The sequence below is a fragment of the Nansenia antarctica genome, assembly GCF_963989245.1.
Source record: "Nansenia antarctica genome assembly, chromosome: 10".
NCBI classification, from domain to species: Eukaryota; Metazoa; Chordata; class Actinopteri; order Argentiniformes; family Microstomatidae; genus Nansenia; species Nansenia antarctica.
Genome location: NC_137680.1, coordinates 28988666 through 29015703, shown reverse-complemented (window position 1 = coordinate 29015703; position 27038 = coordinate 28988666). Strand labels below are relative to the sequence as shown.

Here is a 27038-nt window from a genome sequence, read left to right as displayed (position 1 = left end):
GCCTAACATAACGTTTCTGCTTATAGATCTGGGCCTAACATAACGTTTCTGCTTATAGATCTGGGCCTAACATAACGTTTCAAACGGGAAGGCTTGATGTGCCAGAGAAAAATCATTGTGAATTTTGACATGAGTTGCATAAGCATGGAGACTGAAATGTTTTTAAAAATATGTTTTATTTCACTCCATATATAGGCCTACACCAAAATGCTGTTTATGCACCAAGCTATGGTCCTTGTTGCCACCAATGTAGCTTGAGGGAGAGAGCTGGAAGGGTTGCTTGATCCTGTGCTGCAGAGGCAAGTTTGGACAAGTGCAAGTATGGTTTGCCACAAGTGCTCTACCACTTGTCTGTGTCACAAACACCTGGCCATGGATGAAGGCAGTAGTGAAAGTTATACGTAGAAAACAAAAATATACACCTATAGAGCTTTTCACAGTGCAGTTTCTAGGGCTATATTTATCCCTGGGACCAGACCAGTTAGCCCTAGGTTTAATGTTGTTAACCCCAATGTTGTTTTTTTTTTTTTTTTTTTTGGGGGGGGGGGGGGGGGGGTTCTATTATTTGTTTGTATCCGAGAGGGTTTTTACACAGGAATCTGGCAACCTAGAGAACCCCGCGCAGACGAATGTCTGACACGAAGTCAGAGTTGCCAGATGGGGCTGCTTACCGCCGAATGGGCTACTTTTGATCACACTGGGCCGGAAAAAAAAGCATTTGGGCAGGTTGGACTGGATAAATAGCATTTAGGCGGTATCAAAATGTCAGTGCCTGAAAGTTACGAAATGCGTGAAGTTAAAACACACCCTAGAAGCTACATAGGCCTACAATGTCAAAAAAGTTTTTACATTTATTTGACAAACATCATTGGCAACAGACATACAGTTAAGGGGAGATAGGCAATAATAATTAGCGTAAATAAATAAATAATGTATTTATTTATTTATTAAAATAATAAATAATAATTTTTTGACAATAGGTTTTGGACTGGTTTTTGGTGGATGTTTTAGGTAACTTTTAGGTAAGTGAGGTAGGGTTTTACTGTGATTGATTAGGCTGGGAAATGGTCAATCCCATCTGGCAACTCTGTACGAAATCTCGCGTTATTTCGATCGGTCGCTGTCTTGTGTGGAGTAATGGCCGCCCTCGTAGCGACGCCTGGGACGGGGAACAACACAATAAACATATCAGAGCGTTTAGATAGCTGACCGGGAATTAACGCGGAAAAATAATAATACTCAGGCACTCCCTCTCCCTCTCCATCCCTTCTCTCACCTTGGGCAGAGGGGGGTTTAGCCAAGGGACAAAACGCCTCTTTAACTAAGGTTAGGTGGCTAGTAGGAGGAGAGGAGAGCTAGCTAACTAAGCTAGCCGCAGTCAACACGGTGGTCAGTGTCACCCCGGCGGGGAAGCAGCAAAGCCCGGGCAACCCTGCCCAGTGTGGGGGTCTGGAGGGGACCAGGACCAGGCGTGTGACTCTCTGACTAACGTGCTGAACATGAGCGGCCCCGGCCAGGACAACGAGCCGGAGGCGAAGGTCCTCCTCATCAAGCGGCTGTACAGGTGAGACAGCAGCCATGTTTCTGTCTGCTTGTGAACAACATAGCTAGCTAGACACTAGACACTTGTCTGTCAGTTATATCTGCTTGCTAGCTATCCACATGATAGCTAACTGCACTGGCTACCATGTTTACTCTCTAAAATGACAATATTGTTAAAGGGACTTAAAGTAACCAGTTCTGCCAGGTTAGGGTAGGTGGCTACTAGGTAACTAGCCGGGTGAACATCCAGCAACAGTAACGTTTGGTAGCCTCACACACACACACACACACACACGTTCGTGTGTGTGTGTGTGTGTGTGTGTGTGTGTGTGTGTGTGTGTGTGTGTGTGTGTGTGTGTGTGTGTGAGGCTGCTAGCTATCTGTTAAAGCAGCTGGGGTGTTCATGTGTGTTGGCCTATCGTACCGGTCTTTTCAAAATCTTCACTGCACACTTCACTGACAAGGAGGTAGCTAGTGGTCTGTGTTGGAGCCTGGTGTTTAGTGGGTTCAGCTCCCTGGCTACCTGGCAGCTATAAAGGGAAATGTAACAGAAAGAGATGTCCTTAGATGGGCATAGGTGGGTTAGCTAGCTTACGATTGATTGATTGACACTGACAATGTTGGGTTTGGGCGCCTCATATGCCCCTGCATACCAAGGTAACCCCTTTGTCATCCCTTTTTAATACACCTTTATTTGACAGGAAGACCTGTGAGCAGGTTCACAGAAAAAAAAACAGTGTGCAGACCAGACAGCCTGGCATCAGTGTTAATGAGTTAGGTTCATTGCCTGTAGTGATCACTGAGATAGTCTTTCTAGTTTAATCTCCCAGCCATTTAACCATAAAGAGGTCATGGTTCAGCCATCGGTTTGTTTTGTGGGTTCCTAAGGGTCAATGCTCTCTCTGTTGTGTGCCCAGGGCTGTGGTGGAATCTGTGCACAAGCTGGACGTCATCATTGGCGGCAAGTCGTCGTACAGAGAGGTCTTCAAGCCTGAGAACATAAGCCTTCGCAACAAGTAAGTTTGCCTTTACTCCTTCTTCACTAACCCTCCATAGGTCAGTTGGAGGGATCGCACGACAATGGGGTTCACCCGTTCACATGACATGATTTCATCGCAACTCTTGATCGTTGAAGGACATGTAAGGTTCTGTCTTTTAGGCTACTCCTGAGAAGGGCACATAATCTCTGCTCTCATTAGTACTGTCTGTGATATAATAATTTAATAATTTTGCCATTTAGCAGACGCTTTTAATCCAAAGCGACTTACGATTACGAATTACAGGGACATTCCCCCTGGAGTAACTGAGGGCTAAGTGCCTTACTCAAGGGCACACTAGTAGTGGTGTGGTTTCAGGCGGGATTTGAACTCACAACCTTCCGATCACAAGTCCAACTCACTATCCACTACTAGACCACCACTACCCTATGTAGTGATATGAGCTTTGGGTTAATGATAATGACATCTATAACATTGCCTCCATTTAGACTCAATTACATCTTACAACGTAATAGTAGGCATATGTGTGGGATTCATATGTGGACAAATGTGCAAATTATATGGCCAATGGACAAGGTCCCCTCTTCTTTTTTGGGGAATAGCATCCCTCCATTGAGCATTTCTGTAAAGTGTTTTTGGATTTGTTGTTCTTTTTGGACTCTGATGTGTGTCTTTGTGCTTGCGTTGTTATGATTGTGTATATTGTGATTCTATTGCCGTTTACTCTGATCTTATTCCATGTACAGCACTTTGGTCAGCGAAAGTTGTTTTAAATGTGCTTTATAAATAAACTTGACCTGGGGTGATAGGGCCTATACAACCGCAGCCTCGGAAAAGCGAGTATATAAGTCTAATGTATTATTATTATTATTATTATTATTATTATTGACTTGACTTGTTTGTGGCCAGGTTGAGGGAGCTGTGTGTGAAGCTGATGTTCCTCCACCCGGTGGACTATGGCCGCAAGGCCGAGGAGCTCCTCTGGAGGAAGGTCTACTACGAGGTCATCCAGGTCATCAAGACCAACAAGAAGGTGAACAGCTACTGATCCACACCGTCTCAGTTTGGCTTTGTGTTTGTGCTTTCTTTGGGCTTATTGTATCAGAAAGTGGCCCAAGCCCAGGCCTGGAGGGATGCTCGTGTTGCAATGTTCTTTTGAAATCAGGTTGTCCTGTCTAACCAGTTGTCCTGACTAAGCCACCACTCATTTGGACATCTTAGAATGTGGACCTGTTGGAGGACTGTGTGGCCAAGTGTTCAGAGACGGCTGATCCTCTAGCTAGCTGCAATGCATGAACCGGTGATAACGTTCGCCACTGTTTGTTCATGGCGAGCGGAGTTGAGAACATGGCAACAGTTTGAGGAAGCACCGAATTGCTACAAACCTGGAGGAGTCATTCATTTGGGTTTTGGCATTGAATACAGTGATGACGGAATTCTTCACGTGTGTCGTATATGCGCATAATATGTGCATAATGCTTATTTAGCCTTTTTCTTTTAGTACTCAATCTTTTCAGTTTGTAAAGCGTCTTTGAGTGTCTAGAAAAGCGCTATATAATGTATTATTATAAGACTTCCTCCCTCACAGGTTGTAGGATGTTGACGTACACACACTTTCTCTTCTCTCACCTTAATGCCTTCCTTCCCCCCCCCACCCCCCCTCTCATCTCTCCTCATCCCCCCTGCCTACACCTCCTCCCTTTCCCCATGCAGCACATCCACAGTCGCAGTGCCCTGGAATGCGCCTACAGGACTCATCTAATCGCTGGCGTGGGCTTCTACCAGCACCTGTTGCTCTACATCCAGTCCCACTACCAGCTGGAGCTGCAGGACTGCATCGACTGGACCCACGTCACTGACCCCCTCATCGGTGAGAGATGGACACACACACACACACACACACACACACACACAGATAAGTAGAACATACATTAGGGCTTCAACCGCAACATCTACCACTGCTCATGATGATCAGCCCATCACATACTTTAAAAACACAGGTATGCCAACAAGGAAATAACCTGATGTTCCAGGCAGCAGGTGTCATTTGTGTTACATATTAACTGACTGAGTTCATCTGTTTAATTTCCGGTGGACCTTGTTAAAGAAGTGAGAATGTTGTTACGTGTAACCGGTTGCTTTGTTCCTGCAGGTCGGAAGAAGCCAGTGTCGGCCACCCCCAAGGAGATGGAGTGGGCCCAGACGGCCTGCCACCGCTGCCTCGTGTACCTGGGAGATCTAGGTAACCCTAAACAGAAAATGAGGACGCTGGCGTTGCTTGTTCACCGCTTCTCCGCCCAAAATCTAGGTGTAATTGCAGCATACAGAGTAGATTGTCCTACAAAGACACTTAGATTTAGTTTTAGTAATCTAAAAATTAATTAGACCCCTATACTTTCTTTTATTTATTTATTGTTTCTTTTTATTATTACTACTCAATCTTTTCAGTTTGTAAAGCGTCTTTGAGTGTCTAGAAAAGCGCTATATAATTCTAATGTATTATTATTATTATTATTATTATTATTGTTAACCCTTTCCCTCTCTCGTCTAACCAAACCGTTTTTTAGCAGAAGAGAAAACAACCGTAATTTAAATCTGCATAATATGTGTCCATTGTCCCAGCCTGTCTGTCTGTGAAATACAGACATTGTTCCTCTCACACAATCTAAGGTCAACCCGACTTCCCTGCAAAGCAAGGTTGTTGTTGTTGTTGTTGTTGTTGTTGTTGTTGTTGTTTTTTGAAGGGTTCATGACAGTTGGTTTGAATGTTTTCCGCAGCTCGTTATCAGAACGAGTTGGCCGGGGTGGAGGCCGAGCAGTTGTCTGAGCGCTTCTACCACCAGGCCTTGTCTGTGACACCACACGTAGGTGAGTGACCACAACCTGTCCCCAGCCCACCTCCTCACCTCCCTTTAACACTACAACAGCCATGGGTGGGGTCATTTAACACTACAACAGCCATGGGTGGGGTCATTTAACACTACAACAGCCATGGGTGGGGTCATTTAACACTAGAACAGATATGGGTGGGGTCATTTAACACTAGAACAGCCGTGGGTGGGGTCATTTAACACTAGAACAGCCATGGGTGGGGTCATTTAACACTAGAACAGCCGTGGGTGGGGTCATTTAACACTAGAACAGCCGTGGGTGGGGTCATTTAACACATTTCAGGACCCTCCTTTCATAACTTTTCCTAGATATGTGTTTTACCACCCAATATCCTTACATTACAAAATCACATCAGGATAAGCTAGTATAAAGCTATTTTTTCACAGTTTTTCTGTGTAGGAGGCAGGCTAATTTACAAGACACGCCAACTAGTGGTCTTTGTGTGTACGTAGCAGCTTCCCATTCTAAAGACTACCCCAAGGCGGCGCTAAGAGTAGGTAAAAAAGCACGGCTGTTCTAGTGTTAAACCGCTGGATTTCACACTAACAACATACAGAAACACCTGACTCATAAACTGGACGGATTATGAAGGAGTTCCTGTTTGTTTCCTGAATGTCTGAACCGTTCGAGGGAGGTTTGGGCCAGGAGAGGGCAGCCGTAGCCCTGGTTTTAGTCTCGTGTCATCCCTGACCAACATTACAGATATGTGACGGCAGCTGGTGCAACCCGGCAACAAGTCTGCAACCAATCAAATTGTTCAGACTTCTATCGAGTGTGTCATTGATTTTCAACAACGTTGAAATTGTACATTTATTTAAAAGAAAATTCACTTGGTCAGTCGCCGACGTTTCAGCTGCCGTCACATGTGTTTTTTCTCTACAGAGGGTTTCTCTCCTCACAGCACCAATGATTCACCAGAAATGTCTTGGTGACGACACTTGGTGGCTGTTTCTCCGAAACAGGAAAGAAACGCTTTAAATTCCCTGATATTGACTTGTGTTATTTTACAGGAATGCCTTTCAATCAGTTGGGCACGCTGGCGGGGAGCAAGTTTTACAACGTGGAAGCCACCTACTACTATCTACGCTGGTGAGAGGAGACGTATATAGCAAATACTACCATACTACTACCATACCATATACATATGCCTGTGGATGACCTAGCATATGGAAACTGGCAACCCTAGTCCTAGCAGAACTATGGCATATCTGTCCTTCACTATTCTTTCCTAACTGAGCGTAGTCAGTGTAGTTTTACAGCTTGGAATAAGTATCGTCATGTTGTTTTAGTTTTGTTACAGGGTTCAATTGATGATGTTCTCTTGTCCTGTTCTGACATTTAACTAGCTCAAGATGGTGAATGTTGTTTGAATGGAGTTACCAATCCTAGCCCCCCCAGTTTGCAGTTTTTGTTAAATGTCTGAGCGAGACTAGCGTTATTGGATCCAGAAACTCCAATCCACCGTGATGATTTTCCCCTCTGCTACCGTGTTTGACAGTATACAGTCGGAGACTCCCTTCGAAGGTGCCTATGGCAACCTGAAGCGTCTGTTTGACAAAGCTGCCAAGATGTACCAGCAGGTGAAGAAACAGGACATGAAGAAGCTGTCGCCATCACGCCAAAGGTGAGACTGAGACCTCTGAGGCTCTGAAATGACGCTTGTAGACACGTCACATTTAATGTGATGTTTTCATTTGTTGCTCATTCGATCAGAAAACGTTTATGGTTGATGTGTTTCAGAACTAAAGGAAGTAGAGTGAGTTGTTGTGGTGTGTATTTCACAGGAAGTAAAGACGTGTTCATCGATAGTTATACTTCCTCTTTTTACTTCCGCTTTTCTTTTCAGATCTAAAGACATCAAGCGACTCCTGGTGAGCTTCATGTACCTGCAGAGTTTACTACAGCCCAAGAACAGGTGAGGACTCACCACCATCACACACACACACACCTGTTTCTTATTGACACTATAATGCAATGCTCTCCATCCAACCTTTTCAAGGCAAAGATCACTTTTGGAGTCACAGTGTAAGCTAAGATCTACTCTCTCTCTCTCTCTCCTTTTCTCTCTTTCTCTTTCTCTCTCTCTCTCTCTCTCTCTTTCTCTCTCTCCCTCCCTCTCTCTCTCCCTCTCTGTGTGTAGTCTGATGGAAACGGAGCTGACGTCGCTATGCCAGTCGGTGCTTGAAGACTTCAACCTGGTGCTGTTCTACCTGCCTTCCCCGCCCCAAGGCGCCCAGTCCCCCAGCGAGGAAGAGGAGGAGCACGATTCGCCCTGCGCCCTGCTCCCCGACGCCCTCGTCTTCAAAATGGTGGTCACATGCCTCATGGTGGTGCACAGCCTCAAGAGGGGAGGTCAGTAGAGCTGCGGAGACGATAATTGTCCTCTATCTCAAAACTTAACAGCATCGTGATAACATGTGTTTTTTTAAATTGTGATAGTTGAGGATAAAGTTATGTGACGTTTCAAACAGTAAACCCTATTCTGAGGGATATTGATTGTTTTTTGCGGGCATTGCGTTGTTTTCTTGGTCGTTGAATTGCGGTGTTTACCTTTACTAGGGTCCAAACAGTACAGTGCGTCCATTGCCTTCACGCTGGCCCTCTTCTCCCACCTGGTCAACCACGTCAACATCCGCCTGCAGGCCGAGCTGGAGGAGGGGGAGACCCAGGTGCCCCCGTTGCAGACCGACAACGCAGGTGAGAGGTCCAGACTAGACACGTCTGCAGGGTTCCCACAGGTCCTTGAAATCCTTGAAAGTTTGTAAATTTGAGAGAAAAAAAATCAAGGTCTTAAACGTTTTGGAAAAAAGACATGGGTCATTGAAAGTGCTTGAATTCCTCTCTCTCTCTCTCTCTCTCTCTCTAAAAAATATATATATATTAAAAAATGTTTTACATAGCTCGTCAACGAATGAATAAGTCTCTGTATTGCTTCACTTTTCACACATTTCACAATATATTGTTTTGCTGTGCTGTGGTAGAGAAGGCAAGAGACCATCTAGTGTTCACACATTCAAGCCTCTCTTTTTAATTGTTGTCTGTGAGCGGAGAGTTCCTATTATATAAATTCTCATCTAGTTCTGTCTCAAACTATGCCGTGTTTGGTCCTTGAATTTGAGGGAATTGAGTCTTGAAAGTTCTTGAAAGGTGCTTGAATTTGATGTTTCAGAAGGTGTGGGAACCCTGTGTTTACACATGAGCTTAAATTACTGAGCAAACTACATCACTGCCCACTTTTGACCCTAGGTTGACATTTTGTAGTGTTTCTTTAATTCTTTTTTTTCTCTTTCCATTAGCGTTATTGCATGGTGAGTCATGTGTTAATTCTCCTCTGGTGGTTTGTCCTACTAGATGATCCAGAACCGGACTTGACCGGCCTGTTGACGTCTGAAGAGAGGCCCCTGCAGAACGGCTCCCTGGAGCGGGAGGACGAGGAGGAGGACGAGGAGGACGAGGAGGAGAAGAAAGACAAGGAGGCCAAGAAGAAGAAGGAGGGCGAGCGCAAACGCGCGGAGGAGGAGAAGCAGAAGCAGAAGAAGAAGTACGCCCGCCTCTCCATGCTACGCCGCCGCCGCTGCGCCCGCAACAAGGAGGAGGAGGACGAGAGCGACCTGAGCGAGGGCTTCGAGAGCGACGAGGAGGAGGAGGAGGAGGACGAGAAGAGGGAGAGGAGAAGCCGGGCCGACTCGGGCGGGGGGGCCTCCTCCGCCGGACCCCCGCCGAACCCCTCGGGCTCCCTCGGGAAGGAGAGCAGCAAGAGGGGGGAGGAAGGCAGCTGGGGGAGCGCGTCGGAGGAAGAGGAGGAGGAGGAAGAAGGCGGCACGGCGTTCGACGTGGAGACGGACTCGGACATGAACAGCCAGGAGTCCCGCTCCGACCTGGAGGACATGGATGACGTCCAGGAGAACCTGGAAAACAGCCAGACGCCCCGGGACGACGAGGAGGAGGAGGAGGAGCAGCAGCAGCAGGCCGGGCCCAGGGAGGAGGGCGGGGGGGGCGGGGGCGGAGACAGGGACACGCCCCCCGCCACCAACGGGCCCCTGCTGCCCGGCGACCCCAGCAGCATCAGCAGCAACCTCCAGGCCATGTCCTCCCAGCTTTTCCAGGCCAAGCGCTGCTTCCGCCTGGCCCCCACCTTCAGCAACCTGCTGCGGCCCCCCCCGGCCCAGGGCTCGTCCTCCTCCTCCTCCGGCGGCAACCCCCCCACCACCCCGACCCCCCCCGCCGACGCCGACCACCCCGACCCGGCGTCCTCCCCCTCCGCCACCCCCTCCCAGGAGACCCCCCCTCCGCCCCCGGGGGACTCGGCCTGCGACTCGGCCAGCCCCGGCACCGCCAACGGAACCAACGACAACGGTCTGTAACCCTGAGCGGCTGTTTTAATAATAATGATACATTAGACTTATATAGCGCTTTTCTAGACACTCAAAGACGCTTTACAAACTGAAAAGATCGAGTAGTAATAATAAAAAGAAACAATAAATAAATAAAAGAAAGTATAGGGGCCTAATTAAGGTAGTGCTGGGGACACATGGGAAGGGGAGGGGGAGAGGGTTAACTGGTGAAGGCGAGCTTGAAGAGGTGGGTTTTGAGGGCCTGTTTAAATGTTGGCAGGGGTGTTGGCCTGTCTGATGTGGTTGGGGAGGGCGTTCCAGAGGGGCTGCGGCTGAAAAGGCCCTATCCCCCCAGGTCCGGAGCTTGGTCTGACACAGATTAACACTAATCCTAGACCAAATTACTTTTTTTTTTTTTTTTACTGTTTAAGGACTTTTCTATTACCGTGTAGGCTAGATAGACACTTATAATATATTAATATATGCCATTTAGCTGATGCTTTTATTCAAAGTGACTTAATTTGCAGTGAGTGCGTACATTTTTCAGTATACATGGTCCCAGCGGGAATCGAACCCACAACCTAGGAGTTGTTAGCGCCATACCTCTACCAACTGAGCCACAGAGGACCACATTGATACAGATCATTATGATACGAATCACGCTAATTGATTTGCATATTGATGGTTTGACTGATGTGCCCGTTCCCTCCTTAGAGGTGGATTCTGACTCGGAGGGCAGCGTGCACAGCGACCAGTCGGTCCACAGCGAGAAAACCCTCTCTGAGAGACTGGAGATTTTGACCAATCAGGGGCTCATCCAGGTGGTGAAGGTGTTTGTGGATTGGCTGAAAACAAACACAGACATTATTGTCATGTGTGCACAGGTAAGGTTCACTAATCCAAACCGATTTGATTCAGTTCACTTGCAACTCATTAACAATCTGTGTCAGCGTTACTATTTATACATGGTGAAAAACACACTTCAGCTGTACTTTTTGGACAATAGAAGCTATGGAATACTCACAGAAGTGCCCACCGCAAGCTATGTCATGCACACCACAAATACTTTCAAAATATTTCACCCAGGTCTGACTGTGTTTTTTAAGGTGTCACTGGATTGCATTTCAAAACAACAACTTGTGTTTATTCATGTCAAGATGCGCTAAAAGTACTCCAACATTTTTTTTTATTATCTGAGGGACATAATAACATGTTAACGATCACTTCCGCTGTTAACAACGATATCATTCGAAATAGAAGATTCAATTAAAAAGAGTAAATATCAGATCCGCTTTCTCTGACATGTTGACATAGTGGCCGGAGCCAAGTCGACTCTTACATTCTTTGGGGGAAACCCTGATCTACACTCATCGCCATTATTATCATAATAATTATTGTTATTATTGTTATCATCATTGGGTAGATAATAACTCAGTTGATCATTGACCTCTCTCTCTCTGTGTATGTAGAGTTCTCAAAGCCTGTGGAACAGACTTTCTGTGCTGCTCAACCTTCTCCCTGATGGGAGCAAGATGCTGGAAGCAGGTGAGTTAGACACACAGACCAGCAAAACGACTGGAAATCTCTCTCTCTCTGTCTCCCACTCTCTCTCTCTCTATTGTAAATCTCTCTGTCTCCCTCCCTCTCTCTCTCTCTGTCTCCCACTCTCCCTCGCTCTCCCTCACGCTCTCTCTCGCTTGCTGACTCTCGCTCGCTCGCTCTCTCTCCATCTCGGTCTCTCTCGCTCCCTCTCACTCTCTCTTGGTCTCTGTCTCTCTCTCTCTCTCTCTCTCTCTGTCTCCCTCTCTCGCTCTCTCTCTCTCGCCCTCTCTCTCTCCCTCTCTGTCTCCCACTCTCTCTCTGTCTCTCACTCTCTATCTCACTCTCTCTCTCTATTGTAAATCTCCCTCTGTCTCCCTCTCTCTCTCTCCCACTCTCTCCCCCCCCTGTCTCTCTCGCTCTCTCTTCTCTGTCTCCCACTCTCTCTCTCCCCCTCCCTCTCTCTCTCTCTCTCTCTCCCTCCCTCTCTCTCTCTCAATTCACTCAATTTGAATAAAGGTCATGTTTAATTTTCACCCTCTTGTTCCACCCCCCCCCCCCCCCCTCCTCTGTGTCGTAGAGCTGGGTCAGAATATGAGGGAGGTGAGGGAGCTGCTGGGTGAGTGTGAGGCGCCCGGCCTGGTCCAGACCCTGCTGCTGCCTGAGGACCTGACGCTGCGCCACCTGCCTGCCCTGGGCCTGGCCCACCGCCGCCTCGACTACACCCGCCAGAGGCCCTCCCTCAGCCCCCAGCAAGAGGTACACACACACACACACCCTCCCTCAGCCCCCAGCAAGAGGTACACACACACACACCTCAACTTCACCCGCCAGAGGCCCTGCCACATCTTTGCCAGAGAGCCCCTACTCAGCCTCATACAGAAGGCACGCACACACACACACACACACACACACACACACACACACACACTGTAATTAGTGCAACCACGCCCAGTAGGCTACACCTGATTTTGATTTGTCGATGATACTGCCATTGAACTCTGTGTAACCCATTTTCTTCCTTTTCTCCCCACTGCTTGTCTCTTTCTCTACTGTCTCTCCCCCCCCCCCTTTCTCATTTCTATTCATCCCCCCACACACTGTCACTGTCTCTGCTGCCCTATCCCTCTTCCTTTCACCCTGTCCCCCACCCCCCCTTAATTTCTATCTCCCAGTGTGTAGTGCGAGTGTGTTGCATCCGCAGTTTTGGCCACTTCCTCACCAATCTCCAGGGCAACGTGCTGCACTTCAACCCGGAGGCAGGCATCTTCACTAGCATCAGCCAATCAGAGCAGGACAACCTGGTCCAACAGGCCAAGGCCCAGTCCCGTATGGTATGTCTATGTGGCAGCTTAAATAACTGTCCTGAAGTTACAGGTCGGTATCATATTATGGCCTTAAAATGACTGTGTGTGTGTCTGTGTGTGTGTGTCTGTGTCTGTGTGTGTCTGTGTGTCTGTGTGTGTCTGTGTGTGTCTGTGTGTGTCTGTGTCTGTGTGTCTGTGTGTGTCTCTGTGTGTCTGTGTCTCTAGGCTGAAGAGGAGGCCAGGCGAAACCGGTTGATGAGAGATATGGCTCAGCTCCGTCTACAGGTCTGTCTACAGAAACAACTACATACATGAAACACCTCTCACATATATGCCATTTAGATCAGCGGTCCCCAACTTTTTTGCGCCACGGACCGGTTTCATGTAAGACAATATTTTCACGGACCGGCCTTCAGGTGTGGGGGCATAAATATATCGAAATAAAATGATACGACCGCAGTGTTTCCTCCAGGAATTTCCACATTAGCGGCGTCCAGGCGATTTTTTTCGCGTGCACGTGCATGAAACGCGCATACTCGCTCAAATAGGGCTGCAACGATTAGTCGACTAGTCACGACTAACCGATTACGAAAATTCGTCGGCGTGAAATTGTGTTGTCGACTAATCGCATAAAAATATATATACAATTATTTTTTTTTTATTTATTTATTTTTTTTACGGGAGCCATGCAAGAATCAGCTGGGTAAGTTTTAGCTAACGTTGTTAGCCAACTGGCTAACGTTATATTGTTAGGGTCGTAATGTTTATGTTAGCTTTACTGTTACATGTTGGAAAACAACGTCTCATGGACAGGGCTGTACATGCTATGAGCGTTTGTGCTATTAATTTATTTGCCCTGTGGCACGCATGTGACAGACAGAGGCGCTTGTATGTAACGTTACGTAGCAGGGGTTTTCCATGTTGAAGCCAGGAGAACGCGAGATGAAATGAAGTGAGGGGTGGTCGCTATTAAAATACCAGGTAGTCATGGTGGATGATCATGAATGATGCTTGATAAGTGAATGCTATTTCAATTATGTTGAGTCCACCAGCGAGCTGTCTGTAAGATAAACAGCGCCAAGCGTAGCCTACTAACGTGAGCTGTCTGTAGTCTAGCCAGCAATGCTAGCTAGCCAATCAACTAGCTCTGTGAGCAGCTGTAGCTTGGCGTAACGTTAGGTTAGATAGCTAGTTAAGCCGGATTTATGCTTCTGCGTCGCCATTTACGCGCAGCGAAAAGCCACACGACTAATCGCGACTAACCGAAAAAATAATCGACAGATTAGTCGACTACCAAAATAATCGTTAGTTGCAGCCCTACGCTCAAAACAACGACGTAATTTCACCAAAAACTAGAGGGAGCGTGGCCAAAAAAAAAAACTGTTACGCCATTGAAGCCGAGCGGCAATGTTTTATATAGCAGGTGATCAAATAACAAGATATCCGGAGGCTACAGCTGCAGCAGAGAATGGCGAACGCGCATACATACAGCACTGAACGTAGGTTACCGTATAATATCCATCTTTGGATCATAATAATATACATGACTGACAGATACGCCCAAGTCAAGACACTGACACAGACACAGACACACACAGTGAAAGATAATCAGCTCATCGAATATGAAGTACACAAGATCACACACAGAACCAGGAACGTGCATACAGCACTGAACAACATCCGTAGAATATAAACTTGTGACTGACAGTCACACACACACACACACACACAAAGATCATCAGCTCATCAATACGAAGTAGGCCTACATGAGAGCACAAAACTGGCTAACGTTACTGATTAACTGTTTACTGTAGTGCCGAGAGACGGGAGTCGTAGGCGGCGTATCAAATGACAAAGCTAAACGTTTAATGTAGGATATGAACGATTGTCAACAACACACTCAAGCAGTAAATAGAACTGAATAAACAACTCGGGTACCACGCACTTATCTGTCCGTGCGGAACAATACTCCCAACCCATAGTTCCGTGGGTGAATTATGTCAACCCACCACATTACACAAGTAAAATCACAGTGTGACAGTCAGATGGAACATTCGTGTACTTTAACATGAGTTAAAGAAAACCAACTCTTACCTTTGATGACACCTACATGAGCCCTGTTTTCCCGTACTTCTCCCTTGTGTCTCTTATTGTCCAAATGTTCCCTGAATTTTAGCTGCATGTTTTTCCAGCATGTAATTCCGTTGTCAATAAAAAAATCGACTCTCCTTCTTTTTTCCCTGCCAATACTGTCGTTGCTAAAGTGACGGCACATAAGAATCTTTTTTTTTACTTGCTAATGTCTGCTGATACACCAACACAGCTAGCCGATGCTGATGGCTCTCCTTCTGCCACCTGTTCTCCGCTGTAGACAGAGTGAACCGTTTGAGGGGTTTTTGAGTGTGAAACTAAAAGACAGAGTGAATATTATTTAAACGAAAACATATCTACAAATATTATACTGAACTGTACAAAATCATTGTTGTGATTGGACGTTAGTGGTCCGCTGCTATCAGACTGGCTGCGTGAGTGAGTTGATGTTTCTTTTCAAGGGACCGGCGGAGGAGAGGGATATCCTGAAATCCAAATTTCCTGCTAAACTCGGACCAATCACAAAAATGTTTTGCAAGCGCGTCGCTTCGCGCGTGTGGTCTGCAACATTGTAACATTGTAACTTAGTGCTCCCTAAATCGGAACGAAATGTAGGTCTGAAAGCGGCCTAAATCTAGCTTCAATCTTTTTTTTTTTTCATAATAAAGAAAAAGAAATCGTCGACTTAGTGGACTGAATCAATTAGTGGCGGAGAAAATTCATTCGTGTCTTTCAGACTCTGATAATCAATACAATATGTTTTAAATTCATTCTCTGCGGCCAGGTACCAAGGACCACTGATAGGGCTTTCACACCGGCAGTTCCGAACGCCCGTTCGCGTTCGCGTTCGGAAACCTCCGAACGTTGGCGCTGTCTGGCGAACGAGCCCGCGTTCATACCAGTGTATCGTTCGCCAGACAGCGCCAACGTTCGGAGGTTTCCGAACGCGAACCGGCGTTCGGAACTGCCGGTGTGAAAGCCCTATGATTTATGACACTTGCATTGCAGTGAATGCATACCCCAGCTGACCACATGTCACGGTGTCCTTGGGCAAGACACTACACACCAAATTGCTCCTGATGAGCGGGGCCCGCGCCTTGCATGGTAGCTTGCCGCGGTGCCACCGTTGGTGTGTGAATGGGTGAAGGAGAGGCCATTGTAAAGCGCTTTTGAATAAGGCGTTCTCTATAATAAGTCAGTCCATTGACCATGTTGACCGTTCTGTCTGCCTGCAGCTGGAGGTGTCTCAGCTGGAGGGCAGTCTGCAGCAGCCCAAGGCCCAGGCGTCCATGTCTCCCTACCTGGTGCCCGACACGGCCGCTCTGTGCCAGCACCTCAGCCTGCTCAGGAACCTGGCTGCCAGCGGCTGTTTCATCATCATCATCCCCCGCACAGGTGAGCCCCGGTGCCCTCTCCCATAGAAGTAACAAAACTATCTCCCTCTCTCTCTCTCTCTCTCTCTCCCTCCCTCTCTTTCTCCCTCTCTCTGTCTTGGTCTCTCCCTCTCTCTCTCTCTCGCGCTCTCCCTCGCTCTCCCTCCCTCTCTCCCTCCCTCTCTCTCTCTCCCTCCCTCTCTTTCTCCCTCTCTCTGTCTTGGTCTCTCCCTCTCTCCCTCTCTCTCTCTCTCTCGGTCTCTCTTGCTCCATTGAGATGGAGCTCAATTTGAATAAAGGTCATGTTTAATTTTCACCCTTAAAGAAGATTTGAAATTCCTTGACTTTCATTCTTGGCTGTGGATACTTTCTGTATGCGTTTCTCGATTGTATGTATGGTCATACTCTGTGAGACTTGCTCAAAGCATCACTAAACAGGATCTCAGGATAGGTTCGTTCCTGAGGTCCCTCGAGTCAGAACTGAGCTGGGAAAAAATGCTTTTAGTTACTGGGGGCCGTAGAGCTTGGAACCCTCAAACTGGATGCCTTAGTCTCTTTGGGCAAGGTGAAAAAATATGAGTGACGTTGAGGTTGAGGTCTGTGCATGTTTTTTAATTGAAAGATGTTGCCATAATGTTTATTGGTTTTAATGGGTGAATGTATGATGTTTTTGTATTGATGCGTGATGTTTTTGTATTGTCTTAAAAGTGCGTTGTGACCAGGGCACCGTTGAAAATAAGACTTTGGCCTCAATGGGTTCCCCTGCTGAAATAAAGATGAAATAAAACAATGTTTGTTTTAGCATTAACAGTAGGGATGTCCCGATCCGATATTGATATCGCATATCGTCGCGATATCGGTCCTGAATGCTGGATCGCAGATCGCACCAGAAATAAAATAGGCTGCGATCTGGGGCTCGCGATCCGGCGTGTCACTCACGTGATGACAACAGTAGTAGTCAGTGGTCACGAGCATGAGAGTTGGCTAGTAGCTACCTGTGTGTAACAGGGTTTCCGTTAGAAAAATTTGCCGTCGGACATCGTGTCCGGGAAGAATTCGATTTACCGGACAAACGTGATATATTCCGGTCATCATATTAAAATATAATAAAAAAATTTTTTTCAAAATCATATTTTTTTCCTTCTCCAAATCTAATATAGCTGTTTGTCGCGGTGATTACTGTTGTGTAGCGGCCTATATATGCCATTTAATGTCTATTTCTCATCCGATACGATTAGATGCGAGCTATATAATATATAATAATATAACATGATTTGACGCATGCGCGCTATGCCATGCGTCAAATCCAGCGCTGAACGGGTCCAGCGCTGAACGGGCGCCTCACTGGGAACTGAACAGACAGCATCGATCAATGAACGGACTCCACATTACGTTAACTGAAGTTTGTTAAATTGTTTGGGATTAATGTGAGTTTTCTATTTTCTCTTTACAGTTTTACCCTTTTTTTTTTTAAATCAATAAAACAACGTCATTTCTATAAGTCTCGCTGGTTGGGAAGGCATTTCGTTTAGCTCGGAAGTATGACAATGGGAAGAACATAACTGTTTATTGAGAAACAATTGATAGGCAGTCTGGGATACGTATATAAAGAAATACCACAATGTCTAGATGTATAACATTTTATTGAACAGTAACAGTGCAAGCATGTAGGCTACGGGGAACAGGGATTTTGGTCAGTAGGTCCTTTGTACAGAGGGCGTTTCTCTCCGACAACGCGTTCCCAGGTACCATGGAAGTCAGACTTGAAGTGGCTTTGCTTGATTTCCATCACAGATTCAAGGATTGAAACACTGATGAAAATAGGGAGTAATAGTGATGGGATTATTTTAGATTAGATTAGATTAGGTGAGATTCAACTTTATTGTCATTGCAGAGTACAAGTACCAGACAACAAAATGCAGTTTAGCATCTAACCAGAAGTGCAAATAGTGATATAAAAACAAACACTTAACTTTCGGGGAAACTGCTAAAATAAAATAAATTAAAAAAGAAAGCGACTATTAGCACCGCCGAATGACAACAAACGTATGAGTAATGAGTAAAACAATGTCACTTTTATAGTATGTTGTTTAACTTGCCGTTCGGTCGCCATGGCTCTGGTGTGTGTAGCAGCTTCAGCTAGCTGGCTGGAAACTTCTAGGGGTGCGTTCGTAAACACGCTCTGAGAGCGCTGGAGCGCACGCTGGCTTCGATGTCACAGAGCGACCGAGTCGTTCGATTGGACGAGAGGCGTTCCGCGAGTGCTGATCGGATTTCCAGAGCGTGTTTACGAACGCACCCAGCCAGCTTTAGCGAATTGTATTCAAAGGGAATTATTTTCACCGGACAATATGTCCGACGACTTTTCCATTTGTCGGACTTCACCAAATTTTACCGGACAAAGACCGGTAATTGCCGGTTAACGGAAACCCAGGTGTGTAATGAGTCTCACAATGTCATGATGCCAGCTGGTGAAATCATAAACCATTTGCTTACGTGATTTTTCGTTTGTTTACATAGTCTGAAACTACCGGTACAGATGGTAAGCTTTCAAATGATGCGTCATACATTGAAATCGGGAAAAAAATCAAGACGACACGAGTATTTGAATGTTTGTTTGTATTGTAGCAAACGGGAATCTTCTAGTGTAACTCGCCCCATGCGGGAGTCGAACCCCGACCTCCCACATAACCGACGGCCGCGCTAACCATTAGACCAAGAGAGTTAACTCCCTTGGAGGAGCTGTTAACGGGGCCTCATACAACAGGATCGTTACACTATCCTCACCATTCGGGAAAGCGTGCCCTCACGCTTCACTATGTCAAGTCCCTCACGTGGACACGCTCTCCGATGGCCTTCCTTCCATCCCAACTTTCTGACACCAGTGTAGCGAACGTGAACTTGGTAGTGTAACTCGCCCCATGCGGGAATCGAACCCCGATCTCCCGCATCACCGACGGCCGCGCTAACCATGGTCTAATGGTTAGCGCGGTCGTCGGTTTTGCGGGAGATCGGGGTTCGATTCCCGCATGGGGCGAGTTACACTACCAAGTCTCCGTTCGCTACAGTATCAATGTTTTGCTCAAGAATGGTGACTGCTAAAAACGCTGCTAGCGGCTAGCTGCTAACGTTTCGTGCTAAAAAGAAAGTATTGTAACGTCCCCACTTGGACAGTGGTTGAAATAATGACAGATAGCTTCTCTCATGTAATCTGTGCGTTTAATTGTAAACTATCTCATACACAACTTTCTTAGTTCACCGGAGCTCTCTCTCCCAACTCTCAACAACACACACAGCACCCGCCCCCCCCCCCCCCGTGACCTCCACCAATCACAGGGGTGCATTGGCACACAACACAGTAACAGTGCGAACATGAACATGAACTCAAGCATTAATGAACATTAATGAACAGGGTTGCTACACTATGTTTACAAGCCAGGTATCACTTACCGGTAGCCTCTGGCAACAGTGAATCCAACCCACAGATTATAAGTATTTAGTGATCGTTAAACTGTTGTATATTATATCGAGTGGTACTTTAAAACTTCCAAGTTGCCTGTTATGAAAAAAACGAAAAGCAGATATTGTTGACACCCCTTTGATTCTGCAACTGGTTTCTGGTCTCACCAGCAGCGTCACTAGGCTACACTTTTAAAAAGGGTGCTATAATTGATTTGCCATTTGTAAGAGAAGATAAATAGAATAAAAACATGAAGGCACTAAAACTAGAAATCAGACAGATTTACAATGCTGAATGCTGCAGTTTAAATTGTTTTAACTTTAAACCAGTTGGTCACTGAGTACTGCAGAGTACTGTTTTTGTTGCTTGAATAAAGGCTGGCAGTCTTTAATAGCCAACTGTTGTTGTGGACTATATACTGGGGAAGTATTTGTTATTATTCAGGAGTAAAACAATAAATACAAATATCGGATTGATATCGGTATCGCAGATACCTGAAGCCCAGGTATCGGTATCAGATTCGGTAGTGAAAAAATGGGATCGGGACATCCCTAATTAACAGGAGGTAGTAACTCATGTGTTACTTGTGTTGTGCCGCAGTGATTGATGGACTCGACATGCTCAAGAAGGAGAATGCCGGGGCGAGAGATGGGATCCGATTCCTCGAGTCTGAATTCCGCAAGGGCAACAGGTATGTCACTGCTAATCTATGGCCTCTGTTCAGAGCCGTGTTCAGAGGAACATATGACAACAACAATCAGCAGAGCAAGCCGTAGCAGAGCAGACCATTCCAAGAATTCCATGCATTTTTTGGTGTGTGTGTCTGTCTTAAAATGTTTAGGGTTATATCATTTCACAGAAAATGTCACGTGTCAGCTCTCAGAATTTCCTGACCTCCGCATAGCCTTTACACGATCGCTGGTGTTCACCTAAAACATTTGATGATGATCATCTTGTAACCAAAGTCTTTGGAAATGTCTTGTGATCATCCACATGAACAAAACAGTGTTTCTCGCCACAAACCAGTAGTAAACCACACTCAAGCAAGAATTGGACCAGTGAACACCAGTGGGTCCTGACTTTACTTTGTAGAAACACTGATCTAGTAGTTAACCCTCTTCCCTCCCCTCTCCTCCAGGTACATCCGCTGCCAGAAGGAGTCAGGAAGGAGTTTTGAGAGAGACAAACTGAAACGGCAGGACATTGAAGCCTGGTAAGCCCACCTCACTCAATCTCTCTCTACAATGGACCTATCGCTAAGCCACGCCCCCTTTGAAAACTCGGACAAACAAACAACGCTTCACTGACAGTGACTGACTGACCGACCGTGACTGAATGACATTCAATGACTTACAATGGCGGGCGTTGGCAAATTTCTGATTTCTGACTTACCACAGCAAGTAATAGACATGTTTAAAGATTACAACAATATTTAGTCTAGAAGCTTTTCACCATCAGATATTAGCGAGTTGTTTGTCCGAGTTTTCTGCCTGTCGTGACTTTTGCTGTGATATGATTGGACAATTTCTATTTCGGGGCGTGACTTAGCGATAGGTCCATTGTATCAATTTTGGTCTTCTTTCAAAAATACTTGGCTTTTCCATCCAAATGTTTCAAAAGTGGTCAAAGGTCTCATGGATGTTAATGGGAGATAATCTACCATGGTACTGGTCGTTTTATGTGCTGTGGTGTTTTTTTTAGGCACCTTTATAAGATGGTGGACAGCTGCCGCCAGCTAACGGTCTCCCAGAGCAACGGAGATGAAGACACTGCTGGCATGGTAACCATTCTGACTGGTCACTCTGTGGAGGAGCTGTGCACCAGATCAGCACCTATGAAGGTCAGTGAGCAACAGTTCACATCGCAAAATACTGTACATTCAGACGCTCAGGCCAGTAGCTCCAATGGGATTGGATTTTTCCGATTCCAACCCTGCGATATTCCCTGACGAGGGTTGCGTTATACCCTGCTCAAGTGGGTTAGGGCAGGGGTCCCCAAACTTTTTTCTGTGAGGGCCACATCATTTTTCCTTTCTGTGATGGGGGGCCTGGGTCGGTCTCTAACATAAAATAATATGGAACGGAGTGAAATGGAGGCGGTTGCGCAAAGCAATTGCGCGCAGGAGAGCACTGGTGGATGCAAACAAAGTCTAAACAGTTGAATTTGGATGGAATTTATACCTATAGTGATATGTCAATGAAATATAATCAGTTTTACAGTCTGATACATGAGGGAGGACCCTCATCATACACGGGGGGACCCATGAAGCAGGGCTGTCTGGGGGTCCTTAAACGAGCATCAAACACTTAATTTCTACCATTCTGGTGAATTGATATGCACCAATTTGTGACCTTTCTGCATCAATTTATGGTGGAAATGTCATTATTTATGCAAAGGAAAACACAATATTCAGACACCAGATGATCAAAATATAATGTAATATAATGCAATATAAGGCTCTCAGGCATTCTGTACTTTCAAATATGTATTCTCCTTGAGCAGTCAACATCAACTATCAGCTATTTCACTAGCAAAAACTAAAGATAACTTATTTGCGAAACAGCGCCCCCGCCACCACGTCGGCGCAGTGCCGCTATTGCAGTCAGAAATGACAGAAATCCACCGAGTGCAACGCCTGTAGAAAATTGACGTTGTTCAAAGGGCCGGTCCAAGTGTGGGGGTGGGCCGTGTCCGGCCCGCGGGCCGGAGTTTGGGGACCCCTGGGTTAGGGTTAGGTTTGTCAACTAGGTTCCCACCACCCGCTGTACATGCAGTTGTCACGTATGTATTTTCCATTTATCATTTGGGTTGTATACCCCTGTTGGGACACTTTGTCACATAGACGTTTTTTACAGAGTCCCAGAGTCCCTTTGAACAAATCTTTTCCCTCCCAATGATTTTGACTTAAGTTATTGGTGTCAGTGGTGGGATCCCCTTTAGAATGGACTTGACATATTTGTCTCCCGGAATGAGAAACGTAACTGTTTCTCTCTTTGTCTTGTCTCCCTGGCAACAGTCGGCCATCCAGGCGGTGGCGGCAGCGGGCATGGAGCTGAAGAACATGGTGGAGTTCTACCGGCAGTGGAAGGAGATTGGCTGAGAGCGCTGAGGGGGCAAGGTCGGCACGACGGACAGCTGATCACACACTTACTCCCTCTCTCCCACTCTATTGCTCTGTCTGTATCTGCGTCTCCAAGGGAAATCAACGAAACGAAAGAAAGATGGAAGAGAAAGAAATAGTGAAAAGCTACAGGGTGGAAAAGTTAAACAGTGGAGGAAAGAAAAGGCGAGAAATGGGGGCAAAAAGAGGGGGGGCTATAAGAAACAGCAGATCCCCCCCCCCCCTCCCCCAAACCCCTAAACATAAAGAAGCGACCCCTAGAGGTCGAGGTGTGAAAAGGCGGGGGACGCTACACACTTAAAGTGCCCCTGGTTCACATCCTAACCAGGCATATACTGTATATGATAGAAACATACGTACATACGTGTCGAGAGAGAGCCACACGCACACACACACATTCACGCTCAGATAAATCCATTGATATAAATATAATAGAGCAGTGTTTTTGGATTTCCGTTTCCTCCTCCGTTCCCTCTGTTTGTGTTGTTGTGAGAAGGGGGCACAAAGTCGGCCCTACAGCTGGGTCTGATTTGGTAAGGCAGGGGTGTGTGGGTCAACTCTAGAGAGAGAGAGAGAGAGAGAGAGAGAGAGAGAGAGAGAGAGAGAGAGCGAGAAAGAGAGAGAGAGAGCGAGAAAGAGAGAGAGAGCGAGAAAGAGAGAGAGAGAGAGAGCGAGAAAGAGAGAGAGAGAGAGAGAACACCCCTGGTTTAACATCTGTGCCTTGCCTGACGTGACATGACACAATGGGATCTTGTAGCTTTTAGGGTTACAAAGAAGGGGGTTCAGGTCAACGGATGGACACTTCTCCGGGATCGTGTATTCTTTCCTATGTGGCTAATCTTTTTTTATTTTTTATTTTTTTGCGGTGTACTTTTGTGACCAGTGACTAATGTATTGTGTTATCTGTGTATGGAGAAGGAAAAGAGAGAGAAAAAAAAAGCAACGGGTTGTTCCGTGTTTATGATTTTAATTTGGATTTTATTTTTGTACCCAAATGTACTTTATTTAGCTTTTTGTAAGCTGTGCTGAATACACAGGAATGTTGGGGAAGGAATGTGGGTTGTTGTCTTGTAGCGTTCCCTAAATCAGTCTGAATCGTTCTATTCTCAAGAAAATAGTCCTGACTTTGTTGAGGGGGGGGCATTTTTAGGGATTGGTACAGTAAACTGGGGGGCGGCTTTCTGCTGTCACTAGTTGCTTAGGAGAGAGGGGCCGGCGACTTCCAATATCGCAGTGCCGGGAAATTGTTTTCTTGTGATTTTAACCCCTGTGAACTCCTAGTATATCCCATCTACCATCACTACTCCATCATTACTGTCCCATCATGCACAGTGCAAAGAAAAACCAGTATATGTGTGTGGCCACGCATTGAACAATAAAAATAAGTCATTTAAAGTGTCTTGTTATCTCTGTTAGCAGCAACAGTTGACCTTCACTGATGGAAGCAGAATTATTTTGCTAGGCATTCATGTTGTATTTTCTTTCCTTCTCATATTTCTCTTTGAATGGATAATTATTGTTGCTTTCTCCATGTTTCTGAGTCGGTACAGCTGTTAAACCATGGTAATCAATTCAACCGTAACAGATGCAGTCCAAACTGATGATACACCATGTCAGGATAGTTAATTTAACTGACCTTAATATGTAATTACTCTGTTCAATACTTTTCCCCAACTCTGTTCAATACTTTTCCCAACCCTAACCCTTTTCAGTTCAGTGCAGTGGCTCATCTGGCAGTCTGGGTCCCCTGTGACTAAGTGTCTGTGTGGTATCCTCTTCTCCTGTGCCAGGGTGGGGGTTGCCCCTCATTGCCCTGGGCCCCATGCCCACCATTCTGCATGGCACGGCAGAGAGTGACCAATCATGGCACGGCAGAGAGCGACCAATCCCCTGACAGCACGGCAGAGAGCGACCAATCCCCTGACAGCAGGGTCAGCGCCACCCCAGCAGAAAATGGCTGGCACCGATTCGGCCCACTTTTCCAGGGGGAAGTGCGGTCAGACCCTGTTCCCGTGCCCAGATGAACTCCAGGGCCTCTAGAGATGGGCACCGCTGGCTATACATCTGACTACATTTGACTAAATAATTAAATGATGATTTATATAATGATTAAAGCACTTTGAGCTGCAGTGTTTGTAGGAAAAGTGCTATACAAATAAAAGTTGTTATTATTATTATTATTATAAAACACTATTTATACAACAACTTATACAGTTTCACCTAAAACATCTTTTAAATATTGCCCTTAAAGTACTAAATAATTAAATGATGATTATATAATGATTAAAGCACTTTGAGCTGCAGGAAAGATGCTGTCCAAATAAAAGTTATTATTATTATTATTCACACAGAAAACTTGTTGTTTCAAATTGTATTATTTTTTGTGTTGTAATAACGCTAATGAGACAGAAACCAACCATGGTCGAAAAAAACATAAGGAAGAATATCTATGTCCATATCTAGATATATATATATATATATATATATAGATAGATAGATAGATAATCACCAAGAGGCAAACTACCATGAAATGGACCTGCACATGTCCAATATGACAGGCTGTGTTGCTTAAAAAAATAGATAGGCATATCATATCAGGCTGTCCATGTCAAATGAATGATGCGAGAATGGTCTTGCCTTGCTTTCTGCCTTGTCTCCTGATTCTCAAAAACAAGGTTTCTTTCTTATCCCCATCCAATGAAACAAGTCCTAGTGTGCTGAGGGTGGGATTTCGACATCAGGGGGTTGACATCAGTGTTTTTTGTTCTCGTGGATGTGAAGGAATTCAGTTCAAATGCACTAACGGAACGGTACCCTCGGACGATCTGTCGGACTCTAGCCTTAAACCTCTGTACATGCACATAAGTGTTGAAGTGTTCAGTGTGTGTCAGGGACTCCATCGCTTCATTCAAGATTCGCGCAAATGAACCCATCGTCAATATCAAGCTGAAAGGTTTGACAATGTTTCCTTCTCCTTTGTGTTCACATGTCTGACTTTGTACTTGTAAACGCCTTTAGGCTACTACTACGTGCGGTAACACAGGTGTCGATTTTCTTTCCAAGAACTGCAGTCATTTCCTCTGAATGTCATCACTTGGGAATCGGAATTCTACTTATGGGGGTTTAGTTTGGACTCCCACAGTGCTGTTCCACCACTCCCACTTCGCCGGTGGTGACATAATAGGCTTGAGGCGGTTTTATGTCATTTTATTATCACGAATGTTGCCAGTTTGGTTCTTTTGTTTTCCCAAGTCGGGTTCTTATGAAAACTGCGAGATATGCTCTCTAGGAAACAGTACATGACACGAGGGAGTTCAGACATTTGCTATTATGCATAATTGCATATCATTATCATACATTATTGCATAAGTCATACTACAGTACAGATGACTTACTTCTATGCATTTAAAGCAACTTTGAGCTGGTTCTTTGTTTTCCCAAGTTGTGTTCGTATGAAAACTGCGATATATGCTCTCTAGGAAACAGCACATGACATGAGAGAGTTCAGACATTTGCTATTATGCATATCATTAACATAAATTATTGCATAAGTCATACTACAGATGCTTACTTCTGTGCATTTTTTTTTTTTTTTTTAAACCATAGTTAGTAGGAGTTAGGTCTCCTCCTCCTCCTCGGCGGCCAGCAGACATACATGAACGCATTCCTGTATTGTACAGTATTGTACATTGTGGCCCTGGGCACACATGGCCGTGTTATTGTTGCTGCAACAGTCCACGTGAGCGCCGAGCAGGAGAGACGCGCCTCCTCTGTCCCCCTCCCAGGTTCTCCAGAGGCCAGTTGGACTTGGAGGGATACAGACTAGAGACGGGAGACTAGTGTCTAACTGTTGGGTTTACCGACACAGTAAGGCTACTACCCTGCCCTCGTGGTTTTTCCCCCTTCTCGTCTGTCTTTTTGGCTGGCATTCATTCTGCCTTCTTTGGGGGGGCCCCATGCCTGACTCCAACGGTAAGTCACATTCTTTCTGGGAATGATAGTCTACAGAGAGACCTAGGCTCTTCTCTCGTCGGGTGTTCAGGAAAGGGGAGACACTATTCGTGAGCTTAGAATGATAAGGTTCTATCTCCGTTTAGAATGATAAGGTTCTATCTCCGTTTAGAATGATAAGGTTCTATCTCCGTTTAGAATGATAAGGTTCTATCTCCGTTTAGAATGATAAGGTTCTATCTCCGTTTAGGGCAGTTCAGAGATATTGAGCGTCAAAGTTTTTACATTCCATTATGTTTTGTGAGGTGGAACCTTTGTATTTTATGAATTACTAACTCAAAAATGTCAACATTTTAAAAATAACACCACACAGGCATTAATAAACACCTAATGGATCAGATTATGTCAAAAACTCAATTTTGGAGATAGA

General features: G+C 45.7%; 1 protein-coding gene across 1 annotated transcript; it reads left to right on the top strand.

Annotated features, from left to right (window-relative positions):
• Positions 1-1455: 1455 nt before the first annotated feature.
• smg5 (SMG5 nonsense mediated mRNA decay factor) lies at positions 1456-23952 on the top strand. Its single transcript, XM_080540330.1, has 22 exons — positions 1456-1564; positions 2460-2558; positions 3450-3573; positions 4254-4410; positions 4693-4782; positions 5319-5408; positions 6443-6521; positions 6931-7056; positions 7279-7347; positions 7573-7784; positions 7992-8129; positions 8784-9788; positions 10481-10650; positions 11236-11311; positions 11886-12064; positions 12481-12639; positions 12838-12897; positions 15939-16098; positions 20137-20227; positions 20675-20749; positions 21238-21376; positions 22553-23952. Exons 1-22 carry the CDS (start codon positions 1500-1502, stop codon positions 22634-22636), a joined length of 3447 nt encoding a protein of 1148 aa, XP_080396456.1. The 5' UTR covers positions 1456-1499; the 3' UTR covers positions 22637-23952.
• Positions 23953-27038: the final 3086 nt, after the last annotated feature.

What these genes read in the sequence shown, in the direction of transcription:
- smg5 (XM_080540330.1), top strand. Translation starts at nt 1,500, where the DNA reads ATGAGCGGCCCCGGCCAGGACAACGAGCCGGAGGCGAAGGTCCTCCTC. An exon ending in AACATAAGCCTTCGCAACAA is followed by an intron (nt 2,559 to 3,449) that starts GTAAGTTTGCCT and finishes GTTTGTGGCCAG; the next exon opens with GTTGAGGGAGCTGTGTGTGA. An exon ending in GTTGCAGACCGACAACGCAG is followed by an intron (nt 8,130 to 8,783) that starts GTGAGAGGTCCA and finishes TTGTCCTACTAG; the next exon opens with ATGATCCAGAACCGGACTTG.